This window comes from Haliotis rubra, unplaced genomic scaffold (assembly GCF_003918875.1).
Source record: "Haliotis rubra isolate DU_JTF1 unplaced genomic scaffold, ASM391887v1 Scf525, whole genome shotgun sequence".
NCBI lineage: Eukaryota > Metazoa > Mollusca > Gastropoda > Lepetellida > Haliotidae > Haliotis > Haliotis rubra.
The window spans coordinates 456,312-479,640 of NW_025767219.1; the positions used below are offsets into that span (position 1 = coordinate 456,312).

Sequence of the window (23,329 nt, forward strand, 5' to 3'; positions counted from 1 at the left end):
TGTACAAATAGCATGTTCGTATCAACTGTAAACATAAAGGCATCTTTGTTAGAAAGCTTTCCGTGGACTCTGTTAACTACTCAACAACCACCCAACCTCCAAAGCCACCAATGTTTTGAGAAAACGCCATGTGATCATTACATGTTAAGTCAAATCAAGATCAAGCCTCAACCGAAGTATATGCATTGGGTTTATATTGTATACAGCGGGGAAAAAACTCTATTCGGACCGATACCGTTACTGTCCACAGTTGTACTTGAATACATCAAAATGTCAAAATGGCCATCTCCACAAACAGCATAGTGTCGCATATTCAGAAAAAAAAAATGAAATACTATCTGCCTACGATTACTGTGAATATATGTTATGTACGTAAACTACATATAAGGAACTCGATATTTTCCTCTGTGTTCCCCATCTCCAGCCTGCTCTTCATTTTCCCTTTTACATGTAATAATTGAAAGTATTCATATCTGAGTTCTCCCGGGGGCTGGGAAAATGTATGTGATGTGACAAAATATATACTCTTACCATTGTACTCTCAAAGACCAGATCGTCTTGATCTTTCGTAATATACATGTATTAAAAACTACTCGATCTGGAAATATATTGATTTCAAGTTATCTGAATTTTAGGAGTTAGGAATATAAGGTACACAATAACCTTCCTGGTTGAGGATGGATATGAAGACTAAATAATGTACAGATGTCGGATACTTGGGTTGAAAATCCTACCAAAACAATAAACTAATCTAACCAAATAATATTGGTAAGGGAAAAACAACTATTAACAAGAGCATTTTCATAATTTCTTGCAAGAAACAGCGTGCTCTGTATTTACCGATGGTGTGTGGAATCACGGTAACAGTGTTTTGCATTCCCAAACGAACATGCCACGACAACAGGCGCGAGTTGGACCAAGTGCACAGGAATGTGAGTGAGACTTTCCAATCGAAGACGCCTTCTTTGGCTTAGTCGGTGTCAAACCACTGCATCTCCCGAGGGGCAAGCATTAACCTCTGAACGTCGGTATTGACGTTATCACGTTAGGGTGGTTGTAGATGCTGTCTCTATCTTCAAAGGCTTCATTTGGACAGAATCCTAAACAAATTGAAAATTATGATATCAAGCCATGATTTATTAATCACGATCGATTGAGTTTTGTTCGACTTTCCTGTGCCAGGATATGTAAACTCATAAGACTGGGTGGGACTGAAACAATGGGAACGCATGTATTTGATCAATCAAATTATTGCAATTCTTTACTACCTATACTTAAAAACATTAGTGTCTTATTTCTGGTTCATGGTTTGGAATCTGGTGTAGCTATTTACGGAACTTGCATTTCTCCAATTACAATGTACTCATCCGGTTCTTTAATGGGGAAATCTTAATAAAACATTGGAACTGTAAGTGAATATCTAAATAGAACTAATGTTATACTTACTTTACTTACCAACGCCTTACTGTGAAGATCGGAAGCGACCTTTGACTTTTGTCCCGAGAGATCTTTGTTGGAGGACTGCATGACAGAGTAGGCTTCTGTATACATGGTGGCAGAGGTCGTGTTCTTCCGGACATGCCCAGTCATTAGTCGATGTTGGTGCCACTTCCGGCGGACTATTGACGTCACCTGCCAAAACAGATACAAATAATGACTGTTCTGTCAGTGGCATAAGTCAACGTTGAAGAAGCATCACAAGAATAACGACCCATGTTTGCTCAAGGGAATGGTTCAGCTATCTCGTGTGTCATACATTTTTATACAAAAACAACCCATCACAATATGGCCCCAACTGAACTGACGAAAGTAAGCAACGTTTGAAGGGCTTTGATCGCAGATGCCATCAATTGTGTTTTCTTTTCAGAAAGACGACAGAAGAGTCGGGGGTGGTGTTGTTTCTATGGACGCGCTGCTGTCGAGCCCCACCAGAGGCGCTAAATACAGACTTGGGTCCCTCAGGGATGTCGGAATCTAGTGATGTCCGAATACCCATACAAACCATCAGCATCAATACGATACCTCTGGTTCAAAGCTGATGGTGAAAAAAAGCCCACCCCGGCAGACCTCACATACATATGTGTTGTGTTATCACTGTGTGTATTTATAAAATAAACTGGACAAAACGTTTTCTATTTTTGTGAGGAAATTCGGCCAAAATCAGAGTGAACCAAATGACTGACTGACTGACTGAGTTCGGTTTTACGCCGCTTTTAGCAATATTCCAGCAACATCACGGCGGGGGGACACCAGAAATGGGCTTCACACATTGTACCCATGTGGGGATTCGAACCCGGGTCTTCGGCGTGACAAGCCAACGCTTTAACCATGAGGCTACCCCACCGCCCCGTGAACCAAATGAAGATAAGAGAGCATCAATAATCATGTTTTGTTGAAATGATGTATTTTATTTTGGTTACAAACATAAAGAAACCTTTGTCTGGATTCAAGTTTAATCTTGATTACCAATAGACATTCCACGCAGGCCCGAATGCTGGACCCGAAAGTTTATGTTCAAGAGACAACAGATCGGTGGTCAAGCTCGATGGGGCACTTGATGCCGGTCATTGTATCCCATTTACGTAGATCAATGCTCACGATGACTGCATTTTCTGGTCTAGATTCGATTATTTCCAGACTGTTGTCATAAAGCTAGAATATTGACTATGGCGTCCAGCAACGAAAACAAACGGCGATTAAAACAAGTTATCTTAATAATGTTATGGATTGTCAAACGTCTGGAAAGAAAGATTTTCATCGGCGATAGTTGTGCTCATGCACGCAAAATAAGTTCCATTATAGAACGTTTGACTGGATTCTACATGAAGAGATCAAGTAATATAAAAACGTCCATGGATGCGGTGTCACAAATATCTAACGTTTCACAGAGATAATTGTGAAATTACATCAGGACATTAGCCTTTTGAAACATAGGGAATACCAATAAGAAACCCGTTCAGCTTGTAATTTCCTCAAGGGCGGTTGAAGTACCGTAAAATTATTGTCTTCCTGAGAGGATACGTAAGTCCCAAAACATTCGAAGTAAAATTTAATCTTCCGTTTTTACTCGTAGTATTATTGTCATTTTAATTTGTGGCTAATTTTGCCTACAATCGCCAGCAGCTGAAGGGATGGTGTAAATCCAGCTAGGGTCCATGCAGGTAGCAAAGACACTGTAAGTCCCCATGGTCCCTAGTATGGTGATATACCTTCAGTTGTTCAATACCCCGTTTTTTTATTGTCTAAAATAGTTTTCTATTTTTATAAGATACATGCTAGCTAGTTTTAACTAATTTTGTGATACTCTAGTTATGTTACAGTCCGTCGATGACTGGTTATTTAACTACTTGTATTTATTGTGTATGTACAACAATTTCTCGTCACTATATGGCTGAAATATTGCCGAGGTGACGTTAATTTTTAACTCACTCACTCAATTTGTAAGTTTTTTCTCCCTGTGAGGGCTCCGAATGAACTGCAAAGAAACCCTGTGAAGACTTTAAGTGACACGGAAGTGTATTGTCATTCACATTAATTTATTTTAGAGTAAGAATGATCTGAATATCATTTGACAGTCGGCTTGTGAGGGGGAAAATCCCGAAGGGGATCACTAATTTAATGAAACGTGAAGTGAAATGGGATTTATTTGGATTTCAAGATTTTAACACATATATCGCGATGTAAAGATATGTGTGAAGCTGCATGTACCGTAATCTGGACTAAAATGCCAGAAGATGATTGTTGCTCACTGACTGTTTAACATGGATATCCTATCCAGGCTTATCACACTGGTTATTAGCCGACCAGCCTGTGATCTATCCAATTAATTCCTTCCTCAAGCATGGTAACAACAAGAAAATAGTTTTACAAAGGCGTGTATTTATTCCACAACCCAGGACCATTACTGTATTTGGTACAGATTAATGTTTTGGCTATTAAATATATATATTAATCTTATGATTATTACTGCAGATCGAAATTGCATGTGTTACACAGTCAAAAACATTAAGCGTCAAGCCTTATGATAGATTGCAAGATTACTTTTGTAAAATGAGGTTGCTCTCATACTCTATTCTTGTTTGTGTTCTCAAAATGACCAGTTTCATGTTCAGTTACACATAATTCCCTTAGGATATATGTATTGTCAACCTGTAAAAACCTCAATTTATCTCAATGAATTCTGTATAAATGTCCTGAACGTATGGTATTTTAAGGACAATCATTCGAAACAAATCAGGCGCTCGCATTTCGGTGAAAACCTGGAATCGGAAAGAGCAATTTGCAGCATGAAAATTGAAACATGGAGGAGAATGTTAATCATTAAGATAGTTTGATTCATTTATAGAAAAAAGAAGAATCAGGACAGGGCGCAAATGCTACTTTTCGCCTGGAATTTAGTAGCCTACAATGGGGAAGTTTCCCCAAGGCTACAGATATAAAGAGCAACAGAGCGATAGGGATTTGCTGTGTGAATTCAAATAAATTGATGGGATACTTAAGAGCTTGAGGGGCCAAAAACATTGTCATTGCATGTCTAAATCCTCATCCGAGAAAGGCTTAGCACGATATTTTAAATGTATTTTGTGACGGGATTGATAACATAAAGTCATGTGGTCTTGTTCATTTTTCATATTTCATCGTGGTCTACAAGTGCAGAAATGAAGGAATGGGCTCCAGAAAGAATCACGTTGATGGCATCAGACTTACGTTCGGTAAGTGTGGTGTTATTGAAGATGGTTAGGTCTCTCAGTTGGAAGAAGCTTTCTACATATTTAACAAAGATGTTGAACCCAATTCTGAAATGAAAATGTGTATGAGCCTTTATCCTCATTCTATTCATTGCAGTAGTGCATGATGAAACATTTGGTTTCCAGGTTGTATCAGCTTGCTGATTTTTATGTAAGGTTTCATGTACGTCACTATTCCCTGTGGGTTTATTTCCCTACCTTGAGTTGTCACGTTGCTTCATTGATTGTTGTGTGTTTGTTGTTTAACGCTGTACACAGCAATATTCCAGCTATATGGCTGCGGGTTGTGAAAAGTCGCGTCTGGACCAATCCATCCAGTGATCAACATCGTTAGCATCGATCTAGGCAATTGGGATAAGATGCCATGTGTCACCCAAGTCAGCGAGACTGACCATCCGATACTGTCAGTCGTCTCTTACGATAAGCATGGGTTCTTGAAAACCAATTCTCGTCATAGGTGTATCATCTTAAATATTGTTTCGTGTATATTTGTGGCAAGGTATACTGGGTTCAAATCCAACAGTAACCTCTTGGCAGACGCGTTGCTTTGAATTGTATAGTTAGCTGACACCCATAGAATCAATTCATACACCCTTTGGATCAGCATGAAACCAAATTCACTGACCTTTTCCGCGGATAAAACTAAACAAATGGGCGAATATATTTTTGCCAAGTCACTAGTGTTTTGTATTATTCATCGCGTGATGTGACAAATGAAATGTTCACGGGTTGTACTTTCTCAGGTCAGAACAACACGACATTTAACACGAATGTATTTTCTTTCTGAATGATTCACCACGGTATCCCTGAAGCAACTTTTAAATAGTTTTGCATAAGGTGTTACTTCACTTGAGTGCCAGGGTCATTTTTTCAAACAATAATCAAACTACCTTTCAAATGGTGTTGACGCGATTGACGCGCCATTTGACGCAGTGATGTATAATTGTACTGGGTATTTATTACGTTTTACGGTTCCTTGAGGAATCAATAGAAAATGTATGTGAACCAACAGTTCAAAAGTTTCAAGAACTTTTGCTACTGTTTCATTACCATAATCCCCACCGGTATCCAACTGCTTGAAGTCACTTTCCAGATACGGTTGTGCATGGCTATGAAGACACCTAGTTTCCTACTCTAGACCTGTCATTTCTAGAGAGGTATTGTAACAGAACAGGATTGTAATGAGATTGTTCAACTTGATCAGTGAACAGTGTACAGCTGTGCATTAACATTCTGTTTGAGATAAAGTTTTGCTGGATAATAACTGTTTCCCTAGATTGTGCAGTTTGTGTGTTTGGTTTTCAATGTCACGATGGCCACATATACTATTGCAGATATTTGTCATTAAGACATTGTTTCTGACGCTTTCACTGAGTACAGATTTTCGATGCCCACGTATACGTGAAAACGAGACATTACAAAGGCAAACTTTCATCAACATAAAATTTATTAACACTCCATTAACATTATATAACAATTAACAGTTCAGTTGAAGCAAAGCGAATAGTATCACATAGAGGTCTGACCGTTTTTTATTGATATCTAACGAGTAATAAGTAATAACCTCTCACCTGGAATATACTCTGGCATATGTGGAACACTGACTGAAGTAAAAACAAATCTAAGAACAAATATTGAAACATTCAGCCTAGCATTACAGCAGTGTTCATACGTGGTGTTCACTTAGTGAAAAATGAACACGTGTCACTATTAATGTTACAATGTATTACAACCAAACAAAGATACACATTTTGTGTAGGGAGGACAAAGTATTCAGCACATCTGTCTTCAGATGTCATTGTTGTACCAACCATATATTTCCAGAGAAACGTTCAGTGCCTCAAACGAACATGGACATCTCATTCCGACATCTGACCACTCCCAGAGTTGACCTAAATTGATGTTCAAGTTCTTCAGGCAGGGTCAGGTAACATGTATTTCAAAAATACCTCCAAGACGAAAAACAAAGACTACGTTTTGATCCCTTAGGGGCATTCGAGAGGCATGACATTGAATGGAACAGAGCAGAAGTTTCTCTGATTAAAGTCTTCTCATTCCTTGAGAGTTTATGTGAAGGAAAAATGCTACTGAAAGTAACTGTGACATTTCATAATATCGGTAAAATTATGTGTTTTCATATTTAGATATAAACTTTTCATTAACACCCGCACACCCTAAAAATACATGTACATCTCCTAATTTTGAAAAAAATACATCCTTCAGAGAACAAGCAACATGTTTATTGAAAATATTTATAGATAACGATAGCACTATGATTCGGTGAAAACTTAAATCATGTTGACGATAACATAACAATACAAATATAGACTGCTATATTACAACACGTTTCTATGTAAACTGTAAAATACTCACTAACACTTACATTCACATGGTGAACATTAGTATGATTACTTTGGTAAATGGTTAAATGTGTGCGTCTATCTTTTCCATCGTATTAATAAGCTTATACAAATGGCATATATGGTTAATAGGTTCAGTAGAATGTAATCATGAGCTGAATATTGTTGGTGATGAGTTTTTACAACAAAAAGAGAAGAGAGATATACATTATAGTAGAAAAACAAATACCTTATTCCAGTGACACTATATTGGCGTCCATGTACAGGTATGAATACAACATAATATGTTTATATGGAAACTATTATCACACTGCTTGATGCTAATGTCTTAAAAGGCTAATGCGACGCTGTTGAGCGCGATCGGCATCCTTTTATATGTTTTACATGATGAAGACTAATATATGGCTTTAAATGTGTATTCCTTTCTTAAATAAGCATATATATATACATATATATTATCTCAGACAACATAGCAAATAAAGAGTAAACAGCACCATCGAACTGATGCTAACAGTGAACAAGAAGAGATCTGAATAACTGATATTATCTCCATATGTCAACAAAACATTCTACATGTCCAAGCAACTCACCAAAAACCATGTTACACGGTATTAAATGAAGCTATGCGCATTCTAAGTTAATAAATTATTAATAGGTGTGACTCACGGAAATGAATGACCAAAAACACATCTACACAGATAAAGATGTTACAGGGGCAGTGATGTTTGTGAGTTTTTCCTTCGACCTCTACTTGATAAAGAAGTAATTTGCTGAAGCACCGCCATGTGGAGGTCGCAATTTTGTTGCCTTGAAAGTCTTTCGGGAGCTATATGCCAGATTATGACATCATCGATACACCATGGAAGCATGATATGAGAAATGGATGTGTCGCTGACATGGCCAAACATGATTGCTTCACATGTCCTTGTAGAGTTATATGTTTCCTAGTTTTATTATTCAACTGACGAGGAACTAAGAGTATAATCTGAAATGTCGTGTTGCTCAAAATGAAGAAGTTGGCTTCCATTAATTCTCGCCTTTATGTGTATCACCTCTGAATTTCGTTCAAATGCGATCATTTTAAAACTGAAACAATTTACATGGACTCCAGAGAGACACAATAAAATCAGCAAATCTGTCCTTGGATCGTCCCATTAGTCAGCTGTGGAAGTACACATAACCCTGGCTATGACTGAAATGTGAATGTTGAGATCACTTTTTAAAAACTGTATGCAGTCGTCATCATTATTCTGTTAGTGATCAGTCCGTGCTTGAGCTGACCAGCTTCTTATTGAAACCCTCGTTCTGAGTGTCTGCAAAATATGTACATTTCTGGAAGACTGAAATGTTGGTAGACGATCTCATCGTGACTCTGTGGACAACAAATTTAGCTTGTACTAATTATATATCCAGGTATTATTTACTCTTTATCCCAAACAAATGCACATGTTAAGAAGTATTTGTTTCCTAAACCGGCCTTTATGTAGATGTGATTTACGTGAAAAACAATTCTTTCAATTTTTCTCTAAAACAATATGGAAAGTATAAATAAACTAAACATATACAAATGCCAAAAAATACATGTCGCAAAATGGGTTCATTTTATATAAACAATATAATAACATACATTTTTAATAACTACGTTTAAACAGCTCCCAAAACTGATTTATAATTTCTTCTGATTGTTTTTTGTCATTTCTTATGAATGTTTGATATTTGTACCTTCGAATATATTCAGAGTATATATTTTTTAAAATATGTTACTTGTAAAAGAGCAGAAACAGATATATACATTTTAGCTGGTAGATATGGACAGATACATGTATGATTGTTGGCCCCAATTACCGTAAATTGAAACCTGCAGTAATATGTGTACAAATAGCATGTTCGTATCAACTGTAAACATAAAGGCATCTTTGTTAGAAAGCTTTCCGTGGACTCTGTTAACGACTCAACAACCACCCAACCTCCAAAGCCACCAATGTTTTCAGAAAACGCCATGTGATCATTACATGTTAAGTCAAATCAAGATCAAGCCTCAACAGAAGTATATGCATTGGGTTTATATTGTATACAGCGGGGAAAAAACTCTATTCGGACCGTTACCGTTACTGTCCACAGTTGTACTTGAATACATCAAAATGTCAAAATGGCCATCTCCACAAACAGCATAGTGTCGCATATTCAGAAAAAAAAATAAAATACTATCTGCCTACGATTACTGTGAATATATGTTATGTTCGTAAACTACATATAAGGAACTCGATATTTTCGTCTGTGTTCCCCATCTCCAGCCTGCTCTTCATTTTCGCTTCTACGTGTAATAATTGAAAGTATTCATATCTGAGTTCTCCCGGGGGCTGGGAAAATGTATGTGATGTGACAAAATATATACTCTTACCATTGTACTCTCAAAGACCAGATCGTCTTGATCTTTCGTAATATACATGTATTAAAAATGTTTTCCAAACAAAACTACTCGATCTGGAAATATATTGATTTCAAGTTATCTGAATTTTAGGAGTTAGGAATATAAGGTACACAATAACCTTCCTGGTTGAGGATGGATATGAAGACCAAATAATGTACAGATGTCGGATACTTGGGTTGAAAATCCTACCAAAACAATAAACTAATCTAACCAAATAATATCGGTTAATGAAAAACAACTATTAACAAGAGCATTTTCATAATTTCTTGCAAGAAACAGCGTGCTCTGTATTTACCGATGGTGTGTGGAATCACGGTAACAGTGTTTTGCATTCCCAAACGAACATGCCACGACAACAGGCGCGAGTTGGACCAAGTGCACAGGAATGTGAGTGAGACTTTCCAATCGAAGACGCCTTCTTTGGCTTAGTCGGTGTCAAACCACTGCATCTCCCGAGGGGCAAGCATTAACCTCTGAACGTCGGTGTTGACGTTATCACGTTAGGGTGGTTGTAGATGCTGTCTCTATCTTCAAAGGCTTCATTTGGACAGAATCCTAAAGAAATTGAAAATGAAGACTCAATATTTGATCTTGGAGACGAAATAAATTATGTTCCTTGGGAACACAAAGTATGATATCAAGCCATGATTAATTAATCATCGATTGAGTTTTGTTCGACTTTCCTGTGCCAGGATATGTAAACTGATGAGACTGGGTGGGACTGAAACAATTGGAACGCATGTATTTGATCAATTAAATTATTACAATTCTTTACTACCTATACTTAAAAACATTAGTGTCTTATTTCTGGTTCATGGTTTGCAATTTGGTGTAGCTATTTACGGAACTTGCATTTCTGAATATCTAAATACAACTAATGTTATACTTACTTTACTTACCAACGCCTTACTGTGAAAATCGGAAGCGACCTTTGACTTTTGTCCCGAAAGATCTTTGTTGGAGGACTGCATGACAGAGTAGGCTTCTGTATACATGGTGGCAGAGGTCGTGTTCTTCCGGACATGCCCAGTCATTAGTCGATGTTGGTGCCACTTCCGGCGGACTATTGACGTCACCTGCCAAAACAGATAAAAATAATGAGTGTTCTGTCAGTGACATACGTCAACGTTGAAGAAGCATCACAATAATAACGACCCATGTTTGCTCAAGGGAATGGTTCAACTATCTCGTGTGTCATACATTTTTTATACAAAAACAACCCATCACAATATGGCCCCAACGGAACTGACGAAAGTAAGCAACTTTTGAAGGGCTTTGATCGCAGATGCCATCAATTGTGTTTTCTTTTTCAGAAAGACGAACGAAGAGTCGGGGGGTGTGTGTGTGTGTGTGTGTGTGTGTGTGTGTGTGTGTGTGTGTGTCTATGGACGCACTGCTGTCGAGCCCCACCAGCGGCGCTAAATACAGACTTGGGTTCCTCAGGGATGTCGGAATCTAGTGATGTCCGAATACCCATACAAACCATCAGCATCAATACGATGCCTCTTGTTCAAAGCTGATGGTGAAAAAAGCCCACCCCAGCAGACCTCACACACATATGTGTTGTGTTATCACTGAGTGTATATATAAACTAAACTGGACAAAACGTTTTCTATTTTTGTGAGGAAATTCGGCCAAAATCAGAGTGAACCAAATGACTGACTGACTGACTGAGTTCGGTTTTACGCCGCTTCTAGCAATATTCCAGCAACATCACGGCGGGGGACACCAGAAATGGGCTTCACACATTGTACCCATGTGGGGATTCGAACCCCGGGTCTTCGGCGTGACAAGCCAACGCTTTAACCATGAGGCTACCCCACCGCCCCGTGAACCAAATGAAGATAAGAGAGCATCAATAATCATGTTTTGTTGAAATGATGTATTTTATTTTGGTTACAAACATGAAGAAACCTTTGTCTGGATTCAAGTTTAATCTTGATTACCAGTAGGCATTCCACGCAGGCCCGAATGCTGGACCCGAAAGTTTATGTTCAAGAGACAACAGATCGGTGGTCAAGCTCGATGGCGCACTTGATGCCGGTCATTGTATCCCATTTACGTAGATCAATGCTCACGATGACTGCATTTTCTGGTCTAGATTCGATTATTTCCAGACTGTTGTCATAAAGCTAGAATATCGACTATGGCGTCCAGCAACGAAAACAAATGGCGATTAAAACAAGTTATCTTAATAATGTTATAGATTGTCAAACGTCTGGAAAGAAAGATTTTCATCGGCGATAGTTGTGCTCATGCACGCAAAATAAGTTCCATTATAGAACGTTTGACTGGATTCTACATGAAGAGATCAAGTAATATAAAAACGTCCATGGATGCGGTGTCACAAATATCTAACGTTTCACAGAGATAATTGTGAAATTACATCAGGGCATTAGCCTTTTGAAACATAGGGAATACCAAAAAGAAACCCGTTCAACTTGAAATTTCCTCAAGGGAGGTTGAAGTACCGTAAAATTATTGTCTTCCTGAGAGGATACGTAAGTCCCAAAACATTCGAAGTAAAATTTAATCTTCCGTATCTACTCGTAGTATTATTGTCATTTTAATTTGTGGCTAATTTTGCCTACAATCGCCAGCAGCTAAAGGTATGGTGTAAATCCAGCTAAGATCCATGCAGGTAGCAAAGGCACTGTAAGTCCCCATGGTCCCTAGTATGGTGATCTACCTTCAGTTGTTGGCGATCAATACCCCGTTTATTTATTGTCTAAAATAGTTTTCTATTTTTAAAGATACATGCTAGCTAGTTTTAACTAATTTTGTGATACTCTAGTTATGTTACAGTCCGTCGATGACTGGTTATTTAACTAATTGTATTTATTGTGTATGTACAACAATTTCTCGTCACTATATGGCTGAAATATTGCCGAGGTGACGTTAAATTTTAACTCACTCACTCAACTTGTAATTTTATTCTCCCTGTGAGCGTTTACTTTTTTCACAGAATGCAATGATACGTCGATATGAATTTTTTAAATGTCACCTCTGAACAATGGGAACGAAAACATTTGTTCTTTTCACAAGATTCCTCACTGGGTTAAAAGTGATTTTGAATCAAGGACCACTTTGGTAGGATGTAAGAACAAGGTTGTAACTTAGTTATACGGTTGTCTGTTCTATTTAGGACAACTAGTAGTAGATTAATTCATATAAAACCTGACATGTTACTCTAGAAATTTAATAACGTTATTTCCCTGTATACGCCAATGATCACGCACTTTGTATGAGTAAAACTCAAAAATAGACGCATTAATAAATGGCCATTTTAATTCAGCACGTCACTTGGCAATTTGTTCGAAGTGGAACGCCAGTCATGAATCTTAAGAGGGACTCTTTGCCATTTGCAGCAACTCTAATTCAAATTGTCCTCAAGTGTAACAGACACAGCACGCAAACACTTCAGAGGTTTATCACAATATTTCCAGTTTAAGCCAGCGAGGACACCTGAAACTTTCAGTCGATAAGGTTTCACCAATTGGCAGGTTTCGTGCCAGTAGCTGTAAGGTGAGTCCATACTGAGCGAGTGTGCAGTACCTCTGACAATTGGTTGCAAGTCACGCACTGTCCAAATGCAATCAGATATGCTCTCCACTTGTCTTGAGGATAAGGTACTTTCATTATACGAAGTGGACAACCTCGTTTCTGGGGTCTGTGATGAAACGTGAATGCTCAAATGGAACTGAGAACATCCTTGGAGACTCGAAATAAGTCTATTGTACCGATCTTCTGTAAATACAGCCTTAAAATTGTGATTGGATGATGTTGAATTTCTGTATTGGATAACGCCGTGAATAAAACTCTATTTTAGACTACTCGTTACAAAATTCCTTCCAAGGTGTTGGTTACTGTTTCCAAAATTGGCTGGAGAAAATCATGTTTTATCACAGTAAGACGAAGGAAATACATTGTTCACATGGCACAATGTGTGAGACCCATGATGAGATACCTGGATAGTTCGTTGTTAAAAGCGGCTGAAAACCATACCTCCACACTCCGTAGATAGATAGATACATACATACATGTAGATAGATAGTAACTGACTGCATCTATTTGTTCATTTTAGGTATGAATCATACTTGACTGCTATTATCCATACATCCATGTAACTTTAAACCACTAGGTGAAGCATTTCATTATGATTTATAATAGTCTAATAATTCAGCACTAAAGCAACAATGAATAACTGAGTCATCTAGGTCATCTCATTCCCGTTGACCTATTTCACACCATATATAAACACATAATTACATAAGCCATTATACTATATAGCTATACTCCATGGGGAGGGATAATGTTCCTGCCATGTGATAAACACTTCAATTCATCACCCCAAACGTTATGTGTTGACTTAATCGCTTCATGCATTCACCCCTTCAGCATCATATCCTTATTTACATTGGCAGCACGCCTCCCGGTAGCAGCATCTGACCCGCGTGTGAACTGTACATAGTGACCAATTCAAGATAGCAATTGTGCCTGTTTGTGTTACCATAAGCGACAAACATCTTTCCAAAACCATAACACATTTCTACTAAAAGCGGAATCTAGTGTACGATTACGACTGTATCGTGAGCCTGTGTTTATGACTCACTACTAAACAGCGATACAGAAACTCCAGAGGCAACTGTCTACTAAATTTGTATGAGAATCCGCAAATAATCAAAAGGTTACATGGAAGCTTAGCTTTAAACGAGACAACTCGTCCTTAATGTTAAACAAAGGCTAAGTATATTTTTGGAATAAACTGTTGATTTTTATAAGTGGAAATCCTTAAGGTTTGCTTCTACTATTTCCAACCCTATGTATGTTATCCTGTCAACTGTAAATAACACTTTGATAGCACACAATAAGCACAACCAACTATTCAGTTCTTTATGAATGAGTAATTATGGTTATTTTAATTAAGTGGTGTGTTGATTATAATTACGTTTGCTTTCAACATGTGAGTATTTGACGTTTTAGTTAATGTTCAGATATTAACCCATACGTGTACAGGTGTCAGGAAGATTTATTTTATAAGGTTTAACTAAAGCGTTTGGATTTTTGGTGAATCAATAAGGACCAATGCATGTTAGTCAGGATACTGTGACATTAAGCTATATTAACTGCCTTGCAGAAACATTCATCCATGTGCACATGAAACCAACAAGAAAGGGGTATTTGCTGGTAATGTTTAAGATAAGAATCATCGTTGTGTTTTAGGAACTGAAGATTGTTTGAATTCCTTTGACTGTAACAGTGTCTTGTGTTTCTTCTTCAACTACTTTGGAAATACTTGTACTTGTTCCTTATAATCCCATTTTCACGCCTTGACTTTCCTTTGACAGTTTATGTTTATGTAATATACATGCATCTCCATATGGGATAAAGCAAGACGCATGGACTTTAAAACGCGTCCAATGACACTGACAGCAAAATTATGTAAATCCATGTAGAGTTCATGGAGGTACTAATTATTCTTAAATTTCCACAAAGAGTTCCACTATGTAGCTGTCATCATTACAATTGAGAGATATCATAAACAGTTTGAATTGATGTAAAAGATAACTTCCTTGATCTGACTTAATGATCAGAGATGAGCCTGTATACCTGTAGTGTGTCGTACGTATGTCTAGTTACCGTAGGAAAGCCAAGGGAAATCAGATGGGCTATTTGTCACGCAATACAGGATAAATTCCCAGGTTTCAAAAGCACCAAAGCATTGACTTATATAACAATAATTATTTCAGTATGAATTTGGTTTCGTTTGACCAGAGAGGATTTTATGTCCTTTTAAGAGTACGATTAAATGCCTGGAATACACAATCATCTCAATGTATTATACATTATCACAATCAAGTCAAAAAGTGATATTCATCTTTAACATACGTCTAGTATGGCACTTGCTTTTAAAAGCATAAGTCAAGTCCTTATGCTCAGAGGTCATGGACGGACCGTGGGATATCCTTAAGGGAGGGCACATGGACCTTATTCTTTGGATGTTTGCTTTGTGTAAGAAAGGTTTTGGCCTCCAATGAACACACGCATGTAATTGTTCATTTAGTTTTGTTTTTGTTTGTTTGTTGTTTAACGCCACAATCAGCAATATTCCAGCTATATGGCAGCAGTCTGTATATAATAAAGTCTTGGCCAGACAGTCCAGTGATCAACAGCATGAGCATCGATCTAGGCAATTGGGATACAATGACTTCTGTCAACCAAGTCAGCGAATCTGACCACCCGATCCCGTCAGTGGACTGGTTCACTTAATGAAAACAAAAGCACCGCTTACTGTATGTTCTTATAACAAATACATAAAAGACTTGTACTTACTTCTCCGTTACAAAAGCAATACATGATCGAGACTAGGGCTCCCTGCAACCAGAGAACAAAAATGAGGTTAAGACCTGTGTCATTTGGGATGTCCTCCCAAGAAGATTTATTCAAAGAGGCATTTTAGCACAATACACTAGCTCATTCACCCACTCACGAACCATATTGCATCATGAAGTTAAAGAGTGAAGTTAAGTCTTTCTCAAAAGACTGATAAGAACACATATATTTTTGTGGTATAATAATGTGCCCATCCCCTTCACTCGTACATGTTCTACATTACTGTAACAAACTTAATGTGCAATTTCGGAAACTAACTTTGCATACGTATGTGAATGAAAATAGACTGTTTGTGGCACAAAACGTCAATTATGATTCAGTATTCAACACACCTGCAGTGACGTCAGTAGCGCAATGAAGTAATGGTAGAACTCGTAGAGTGGAGAGTCCTTGTCAGGGCGGACTGGGAATACCAGATACTGAAGGCCAAACAGTGGAACCAGGATCAACGTGGCCCGAGCCGCCTTTCTGGAAGAGGGACACATATTGTAACTACTACTACTACTGGTGATGATGATGGTGATGATGATGATGATGGTGGTGGTGGTGGTGATGATGGTGATACTGCTACGGTTACTCCTACTCTTACTGCTGCTGCTTCTGCTTCTGCTGGTGCTGGTGATGTTGAGGGTAGTAGGGATTATACTACTACTGTTACTTCTACTGTTGCTGCTGCTGCTCCTGCTACTGCACGCTCTTGCAATGCAATTACATATTATTTGTTCATACTAACTCACTCTGTGCACTGCGCTATTTCTCATCCACTCAATGCAACCAAAAACTTACTAAGCCCAATAATACACCCACTCACTCATTTAGTCACTCACACACCCACACGCCCACTCTATGCATTCAACGACTTACTCACTCTATACACTCACACACTCACTCTATACACTTGCCCACTCACTCAAAGCACTTACTTGCTTTGTGACGCTTCTGGAATTTGTCGTAGCTTTGTGACAAGCAAACGGATGATGTTGATCAGGATACAGATGTTGACCTGAATCGAGAAAAAGATATTGATGATGACATGAAAGTATCAAAAGGTACATACGTAGGGCCTTATTAGACACGGATTTTGACCTGTACTGGATTCAAAGATACAGAAGCAGACTTGATTCAGATCACAAGATACAGAAGTTGACATGAAGTGGATCAAACGTTACAGAGGTTGATAAAAACTAACTGTAAGTCACACTATCATGATCACCATATTAAGAGGTGAGGTGAGGTGAGGTGAGGTGAGGTGAGGTGAGGTGAGGTGAGGTGAGGTGAGGTGAGGTGAGGTGAGGTGAGGTGAGGTGAGGTGAGGTGAGGTGAGGTGAGGTGAGGTGAGGTGAAATTGGGTTTTACGTCGTGCTTGAGAATATTTCGCTCATATGACGACTTGCATATGCGTGTGTATGTGTATGTGCGGCTGCTTGTACTAGCCCAGACTTTTATTGGTTTTATAGTGCTAGCCCACTGAGATACCATACCGAAGTGAAGCATGAATACCCCACTCAGACTATATTATACTGACTCCGAGCCAACCAGTTCTTGTTGTACCCATTAATGCCGAGCGCCAGGCAGTGACCATCACGTACACCATATCAAGACAATAAAGGATCTCACAGCATTGACACAAACATTACAGGCAGTTTACTTCTGGTGTAAACACCACCTGCCGCCCCCACTAACACATCCATCCACAGTGTTTTTAATATGATGACTGCACTTGAAAATCATCTGAAAGTTTTGATGATTTTTTGTCTATCCTAAAACCTACACCCACAAGAATCAGGTTTATAAATTACAGGCGACTCCTTGTAGCTTTTCATTAGAAGAAACGTCTATACTGTATGACAACAAATCAAATGAAACGGTTTTCGCGTTATTAATATGACAGAAAGGACTTTATTACAGCAAAGTGTGAGTTTAAAACAAACAACTTGATGTTTGAAACTAATCTTCGACGTTTATCACTTTGGCTAAATCCACTTCGTGCTAACTACACTAGATCCAGAAAATGGATGAATCTGGCATTCCAGCCCACGTTTACAGAACATGCATTGGTCTGCCACCACCAAACCCCGTGCTTCACTACAATATGATGCTACGGCTCCTCCCACTTTCTGACACAACTGTTCTACTTACGAGCACTGAGAATATTACAGGACCGTAGAGAATCCACTGGTAAGAGTCGGGAAATACCCAGCAGCTGAAAGACAAAGACATGTTGTTACTGAATTACCTATTAAAATCAAGGAGGAAGCATCATACACGTACTATGTACCATAAACCATACAAGACACAGCTCACAAGCCATAGCATACAAAGCACAGAGCACAAGTCATGGGGTACAAGACACAGCTCACAAGCCATAGTGTACAGGGCACAGCTCACAAGTCATAGCGTACAAGACACAGCTCACACGCCATAGCGTACAAGGCATAGAACACAAGTCATGAGGTACAAGGCACAGAACACAAGTCATGGCGTGCAAGACTCAGAACACAAGTGATGGAGTTCATGACATAGAACACAAGTCATGGGGTACAAGACTCAGAACATATGTCTGGCATACAAGAGACAGAACACTAGCCATTGCGTACAAGACTACAAACACAAGCCATGGCGTACAAGACAGCAAACACAAGCCATGGCGTACAAGACTACAAACACAAGCCATGGCGTACAAGACTACAAACACAAGCCATGGCGTACAAGACTACAAACACAAGCCATGGCGTACAAGACAGCAAACACAAGCCATGGCGTACAAGACAGCAAACACAAGCCATGGCGTACAAGACACCAAACACAAGCCATGGCGTACAAGACAAAGAAGACACGTCATGACGTAGAAGAGGCAGGTCACAAGTCATTCCGTATAAAACACAGAACTCAAGTTATGGCGTACAAGACACAGAATACAAGTCACTCCACAGCGAACAAGTCATGACGTGCACATTACGTGTAGAGCAGAATAGGCAAAGAAACAAACTTCATTTTGAGAACATCAATTTCACTGAAAAAGTATTGGATCCTGTCATTCTTATGCAGAATAAATGCCAAGATAGCTGTTTTTGCTACGAAATAGCTACAAGTAGTAAAGTGTGTCTTACATTTATGACATTAAACGTAAGTTTGAGAGAAATCTCAAAGAACTGTTAATACTTAATCATCACAGTTTGCTAAAGAAGATTTATCAATCTGAAATAATGATGATCTTTTTCGTCCATTCAATATGACAAAGTGAAATCTGTCTGCATCTGCGGCGCTATGCTGATGGAAAATGCCCTCTGTGTGTCAGAGTTGTAATCACTGATGTTTCTTGAGGCACCAGCCATGATCAGAGATAGCCCGCCGTCTGTCTTTATAACCCTCAGTCTTGTAACGAGGATTAACCTTAACGAATAACCACTCCTTGTCCTTCTTTCCTAATGTTTCGGATGGCTCACTAGATGGCGCCATAAACCTTGCAGGGGATGTCTCAAAGTCTCAAATGTCAGATATCAATGTCATTTAAATAACGTCCCCACTTAGCATCTTTGTGATATTTAACAAGCGTGTTCAAGGAAGCACTTCGTGAATAGATTATATGTACAAATATGAAACTAGATTGTCAGAGAGTTGTGTCTTTTTACGTCGAGACTACGCCTGAACCGCCTGATTTGTACAGATCAAACAGATTTCGTAGGGCACCAATTGGCATCTACAATGATGCCCCTAAAATGATATTACAAAAGTCCAATTAACATTTTCTATATTTTACAACGTAGTGGTATTGTTAGAAATTGTCTATTTATTTCGTTAACTGACCATCTAATTCCTTGTTCGATTCTCTTGGTATGATACACACATGTGCACATATGTAAATTCGGTTAAGTGTTTAAAGACTTAAACGAATTTACCAAGCATAAACGTACATAAATAGAAGAAAACAAACCACAGAAAACAAGTAAACATGTAAAACAAGTTTAACAACTAAACAAGTAAAATGAATACACCAAGTAAAAGCAAGTAAACAAGGAAATATGCCAAGTATATAAGCAAAACTAATACACCAAGTAAACACAAGTAAGGTAAAAGAAAATATAAGTAAAAGAAGCTTACAAGTAAATCGGATATACGAAGTAAAACAAGTAAATTAGACATACCAGGTAAAACAAAAAAACAAGAAAAAGAATATATCAAGCAAAACAAATATTACAGGTAAAACAGTAAATCCATGCATGGTTTAAGTAAACCAACCTGTCATTATAATGTCCCCGAGTTGCCTTTACTGCAGTGTAGATTATGGTTAATAGAGCAGGTATACCTGAAATATAGAAACGATTGTAAATAACAATTAGACATTCATATATATTGACATCCAGGATGAGTGTGATCTTTTGTTCACTGTTTCGCCCATTGTTAGACATGGTAGATAGAATCTTCGTCGAAACAGTGAAACTAGACAAAAGAGGGCTGAAAAGCGGGTGTACTTGATTTTCTATGAATTTATGAAAAATGAATCTTGCACAATTTGCCTCTCTCTGTTGCCCCATTCCTCATAATCATCCAATTTGAGTCTGATCGATAACAACTAAAGAACATTTCATGTTCACCAATAACCCCTATCTCATCCGAGCATGATGTTTTGGATGGTTGGGTTTGGTTTTTATTTTTGTTTTTTTCACTCAACAATTTTCCCGCTATATGACGGCAGTCTGTAATTAATCAAATCTGGACCAGACAATCCAGCGATCAACAGCATCAGCATCACTCTTTGCAACTGGGATTCTATTAGATGTTTTCGAACCCCAGATCACAGAAGTCTGTGATGCAACCTGAACGCATGACATGGTGCTGATAAAGCAAACGTCATACTATCACAACCAAGGCACAGGCCATAGCTGGAACACTGATGAGTGAGGCGTTTAACAACAACCAAACAAACAATGCTGTGAACTTCTAATGTCAGCTTCGCCTGCCAACCACACTAAGCTATACACTGAAATACTGTTCAAAGTGGCGTCACATATAAGTCACGCACTTCTGTAACCGGTGAACCTACATTGTATTGCACACTTATCACGAACCTCAAGCTTAGATCTTCCCACAAAGGGTTGTTACTATACAGAAACTTCCAAAAGTCAAGCAAGCAGTTTTTAGAAAGCCTTGACCTAAACTGACTGTAATCGCTAGACCGTGGAGACAGCCCCATTAAACACCCATCCAGACAGAAAGCTATCCTCAAGTAACTGATGTTATTCCCAAATTGCTTCTGCGTATATCCTGCTAAAGGTCCGACTTTAGTCCACGTGGTTATCAGAGTAACACACGCTGGATATCAAAGCAATCTCGATTGAGGACACACTCATCTTGTCACTGACTCGCCCTTCAAGCAGTTCGATAGATGAGTCAGCCTTGGGAATGCTTCTTGCGGAAGGAAATCCAATCCAGGACGATGATCCATTCCATTGACATTGAAAAGGCTTACATTTACAAAAAGCATATTTATTGTTACCAGTGTTGTTCAGTGTGAAATATGTGTTACTCCTTTTCGAGGTACAACGAACCGTCTTAGCATTGTGACTTAAACCCATTCCGTCAATGCAGTCGCCGAAATACAGCATGGACCATAAAGCAAAACTTAGCATCCGACTCCATCATAACTATGTAGGCATGAATCACTATCAAATAGTGATGAAATCAGCTAGGAGCGACACCGGCCGCATCTAACACAGTAACATTCAAAGGCATGTCAATTGTTCAATCACATAGTGAAAAGACCAATGTTCAACATTTTCCGGTGCAGCTGTAGATGAGAACATAAAGAGCTTCACAAACTTTCTTGAACAACGTCAGTAAATGGTCGTTTTAAGAACAACAATCTCAAAACAAAAAGAATTACACAAATTATCAAACAAAAAATACAATGAGAAGAAGGATAAAACTGCTAATATAATTTGAAGAAACTAAAAATCATAAAAACTACTGAACTACACATTCAAGAAAAACATGAGAAGAGTTTACAAAAAAAATATACCACACTATACCACAAAATCATTTAGCTAAATATGTAATCAGAAATACTATTTGAAAAACACCCACCAACAAATTTATCCTGGAGATTGAACTGCTCAGCACATTTACAGTTTGAAGAAGAATACATTCATAAAATATTATTCAAAGTTCTCGAAAGTTCAATCGAACCGAAAAAAACAAGATAGATCAAATCACAAACATGATGAAGTCCTATTCCGAACCAATTTATAACATTACTTTTATCCAAACTGTTATATTAAAGGTACGCCCTGAGGAATGTTGGCGTACAGGAATAGTGTTAAATCTATACATGTAAAAACGAAACCCCCGCTCCTTCAAAATACATCCTTGGGGAAAACTATCTTGCTAATGCGTGATGGAAAAGTCCTTGAAAGTTCCCATTTGTTTTCTTGCTTACTCTGACATGTAATCACCGACCAGCAGAAGCATCAAGTGGTCAGTGACAAATCCTACACGTGTCTGACGTGATGCATGTGCTGAAACAAATACGATATCGATATCGATTAGTCTTCTAACCGCGTGCTTCAATAAGTCTCATCGACGTTCAATATTAGTATCCAATAAGCCTAATCTGAGACACCAATCAACCAGGCCTATTGTATGGCTTTTTGGAGTTTAAACCTCCCCAAAACGCAGGAAATGATTAACGATACTGGTACGTTGATCCTGGTGTGTTACGAACAAAACGTCAGTGGAATTCACTGGGCAATTAATTCTGGACATCTGTTGACGTTGTGCTAAGGGAATTGGTTTTATTTCCAGAATTGTATTTGATTTGAATTGAGTTTGAGGTTTTCGGTCAAGAGTGTCAGAATGCTGTCAAGAGTATCAGAATGGTGATATAATTTAGTTAAGCAAGAATGTTCTTATCTACAACGAAAATCCTAGACTTTAAGTCTTTTTACAACTATTGGCTGGACAGGGTTTACATCTAAGGTGACTTTATTTGAAGCTGCTTCATCTTGGTGTGGGAGGAGAGTACGTGCTGATGCAGGTCTCAGAATAGCTTGACCCAGAGTAAAGGTTTGGTGGTAGCAAACCTATAAACACAATGGGTTCTGACCGGGATTCCGATTCGACCTTAAGTGTCCAGTGTGCTCTTCAATCTTTCATAAACAATTATTTGCATGAAACAAATTAGCTGAATTAGTTTGTTTCAGACTGGTGAGGGGGGAAAGAGCGCAGTGATACAGTTCTCAAACATTTACTACTTAGGCTCAACCTTGAGGCGGGTGTAGTGCTAACAAACCAAGAAACACAATAGGTCTCGGATTTGACCACACGACCATAAGTGTCTACGTGCGCATCAATCCCTGGCAAACAAATGATTTCATAAACCAAATTAGCTGAACAGATAT

At 38.4% G+C, this 23,329-nt stretch overlaps 1 protein-coding gene across 1 annotated transcript in view; it reads right to left on the reverse strand.

Moving 5' to 3' along the window:
* Positions 1-9,816: 9,816 nt before the first annotated feature.
* LOC124252816 (calcitonin gene-related peptide type 1 receptor-like) overlaps positions 9,817-23,329 on the reverse strand; it is a 123,352-nt gene continuing 109,839 nt past the window's right edge. Inside the window, exons 7-13 of the mRNA XM_046686494.1 lie at positions 20,172-20,238; positions 18,072-18,135; positions 16,856-16,935; positions 16,265-16,400; positions 15,873-15,914; positions 10,439-10,615; positions 9,817-10,094 (exon numbers count right to left, since the gene is read on the reverse strand). Coding sequence (XP_046542450.1) covers positions 10,035-10,094; positions 10,439-10,615; positions 15,873-15,914; positions 16,265-16,400; positions 16,856-16,935; positions 18,072-18,135; positions 20,172-20,238 — 626 coding nt within the window. The 3' untranslated portion in view covers positions 9,817-10,034. The remainder of the gene's footprint in view (positions 10,095-10,438; positions 10,616-15,872; positions 15,915-16,264; positions 16,401-16,855; positions 16,936-18,071; positions 18,136-20,171; positions 20,239-23,329) is intronic.